We start from the raw sequence: 2,824 nt of genomic DNA, 5'->3' as shown, positions 1-2,824 counted from the left end.
GCCCACACACACGTAGGAGACCCTCAGCTCTGAGCTGATTTTCCCTCAACTCTCTCTCAGATGATGTTCAAAAGCCCACAGTACTGACCAGATGGCCTGAGTTCTTGTCACTCAAACGGCATCAGCCATAGTGCGCTGCTTAAGGGCCAGCTGGTGGAAAACCACGGGCTCCAGTCCTGGTTCTCAGGCTTCACACCACGGTGGCGTTGAGCCTACACCTCACTGAGCCTCAGTTTTCACAGCTGGGAATGGGGACACCCCTCTGCCCTGCTGAGTGGATGTGAGGACTAAGTCACAGTGACGGCTGTGCACTCTCCATCTCCAAGAACCGAGAACCGTTCCCTGTGCTTTCCCGAGCTCCTGCTCAGCCAGCCCTCCCCCTAAAGAGGTGGATAACGTATTACAGGTGGGGAAACTGAGGACAGAGGTGACGTAGTCTCTGATATTAGCCAGGTGACAAGGTGGGAGAGCAGAGGGCAAGGCCCAGGTCACCAGCTCCTAGTGTGAGCCACGTGCACAGCTGGCTGCTGGTGCCTCCCACTCCCTCTTGCAACCTCACCTGCTGCAGCCTTGCCCACTGCGGCCTCACCCCTGCCCCCTGCAGCCTCGCCCCCGCCCCCTCACCTCTCCAAGCCTTGCCCTTGCAGCCTTGCCTCTCTCAGCCTCACCCCTCCCAGCTTCCCCCCACACCCTCACCCCCATAGCCTCGCCCCTCCCAGCCTCACCCCTGCAACCTTGCCCCTCCCAGCCTCGCCCCTGCAGCCTCACCTCCCGCAGCAGGCGTGCCTCTAGAAGCTCATGGTAGGCTCTGGCTGACTCTTCAAACCGGTCGTGTTTCTGTAGATCCAGGGCCTTGTGGTACAAGGCAAAAGCCTCCACTTCCTGAATACCGAGGCAGGAGAAGTGTTCACAAGTACAAAGGTTTATCATTTTTAAGCCAAAACCTTGTGTCTGAAGGGCTGGAGTCACGGCCACATGAAGTGTCAGCTGTGCCCTCTGCAGTGGGAACTCCTGACGCAGCCCCCCCCCAAGCTCACTGTGGACGGAGAAGACAAGCATGACCCTCACAAGCCCCCAAGGAAACACAACCACTACGTAGGAGATCCTGGAGAGAGAGGGAGAACAATGTGGAACAAAACACAAAATCATTAAAAAAAAAAAAAAAAGGGACCAGGTTTGCTGGTCTGATAGAGCCTAATGGAACCACTGAGACTATGGCCCTTCTACCTTTCAGGTCCGGAACTGAACCCACTCCTGTGGCTTCCAGACAAACAAAACACATATTCTCTGAACATTTATATCAGGTAGATACACCTAGGAAAGAAGATGGGGCAATCTACTTCTGTAGTGATACTGCCTCGGAAACCTAAGGATGGGTTGCTATGAGTCGGGTCTGACTTGACGGCACATAACAACAACAACAGATACACTCCTTGGAGAGATCAATCATGGAAGAATAGAAGGGCTGTGTATGCACAGGGAGATAGCTCAGGAGCCAGGAGTGCGTGGGAGGAAACGACACAGGGAAGAGGTAACTATGGGGAGGAAGTGGAGGGAAGCTGTTGCATTATGGGAAAACGTAGTCAATGTCATGAGACAAAGTGTATGTGAGCTGCTGTATGGAAAGTGAATTTGCTCTGTAAACTTCCACCCAAATCACGATTAAAAAAAAAAAAGATAAAATAGATAAATGAGACCTTATATTTGTTCATCAAAGGACTGTATCAAAAAAGTGAAAAGGTAACCTACAGATTGGGAGAACACTTTCAGAAACCATACACCCAAAAAGAGTCTAACATCCACAATATAGAACTTCAACAACTTAACAACAACAATAAAAATAATCCAATCAAAAATGAGCAAAGGACACTTCACCAAGGAGGACACTCAAACGGACAACAAATGTATGAGAAGATCTCCATCTCTTTAAGCCCCAGAGAGATGCCAATCAGAACCACAACAGAACACCGCTTTGCTCCAACTAGGATAACTAAGATAAAAATAAGGGAAAGTAAGCAATGTTGGCAAGGACGTAGGGAAATTAGAACATTTTGCCATTGCTAATGGGAACGCAGAATGGTACAGCCACTGTGGAAAACAGTGTGATGGCTCCCCAAAACACTAAAATCAGAACTACCACATGACCCCCCCAGTCCGCTCCTACACATATGGCCAAAGGACTTGAAGTCAGTAACACAGCCAGGCGCATGCCCACAAACGTCCACGGCAGCACTCCTCACAACAGCCAAGAGGTGGGAACCACCGAACGTCAGCCAACGGACGAATGGATGAACAGCACGTGGTCCATCCCTACAGTGGAGAACTACACAGCCACATCCTGATGCATGCAACTTCACGGGAGAAGCTCGAAGACATGCCGAGTGAAGTAAGTCAATAACAAAAGCACAGGGACTGTATGGTCTCAATTCTAAGAAATGTTGTTGCTGTTGTTGAGAGGTGCCATCGAGTCGGCTCCAACTCAGTGACCCCACGTACAACAGAACGGAACACCGCCCCGTCCCACGCCAGCCTCACAGTCCCTGCTACACTTGAGCCCATCACTGCAGCCACTGTGTCAATCCACCTCACTGAGGGTCTTCCCATTTTTCACTGACCCTCCACTTGAGGGTCTTCACCTTTTTTCCTGACCCTCCATTTGACCAAGCATGATATCCTTCTCCAAGGAATGGTCCATTCTGACAACATGACCAAAGCAGGTAAGACAAAGTCTGGCCATTCTCGCTTCCAAGGAGTTTTCCAGGTATGAATAGGCAAATGGATAGAGACCAAACAGTAACGATGCCCAGACCTCTACGACTGCTGC

The 2,824-nt window shown here is 50.7% G+C and overlaps 1 protein-coding gene across 1 annotated transcript in view; it reads right to left on the bottom strand.

Annotated features, from left to right (window-relative positions):
• Nucleotides 1-2,824, bottom strand: part of CABIN1 (calcineurin binding protein 1) — a gene marked incomplete at its 5' end in the record, with an annotated part of 148,772 nt that overhangs the window by 137,320 nt on the left and 8,628 nt on the right. Inside the window, one exon of the mRNA XM_007957396.1 lies at nt 769-882. Within this exon, the coding sequence (XP_007955587.1) occupies nt 769-882 (114 nt within the window). The remainder of the gene's footprint in view (nt 1-768; nt 883-2,824) is intronic.

This window comes from Orycteropus afer, unplaced genomic scaffold, assembly GCF_000298275.1.
Source record: "Orycteropus afer afer isolate SDZICR_OR568_19922 unplaced genomic scaffold, OryAfe1.0 scaffold00744, whole genome shotgun sequence".
Taxonomy (NCBI): domain Eukaryota; kingdom Metazoa; phylum Chordata; class Mammalia; order Tubulidentata; family Orycteropodidae; genus Orycteropus; species Orycteropus afer.
The sequence above is the reverse complement of the archived record's forward strand: the minus strand, read 5'-3'. Positions and strand labels throughout refer to the sequence as shown.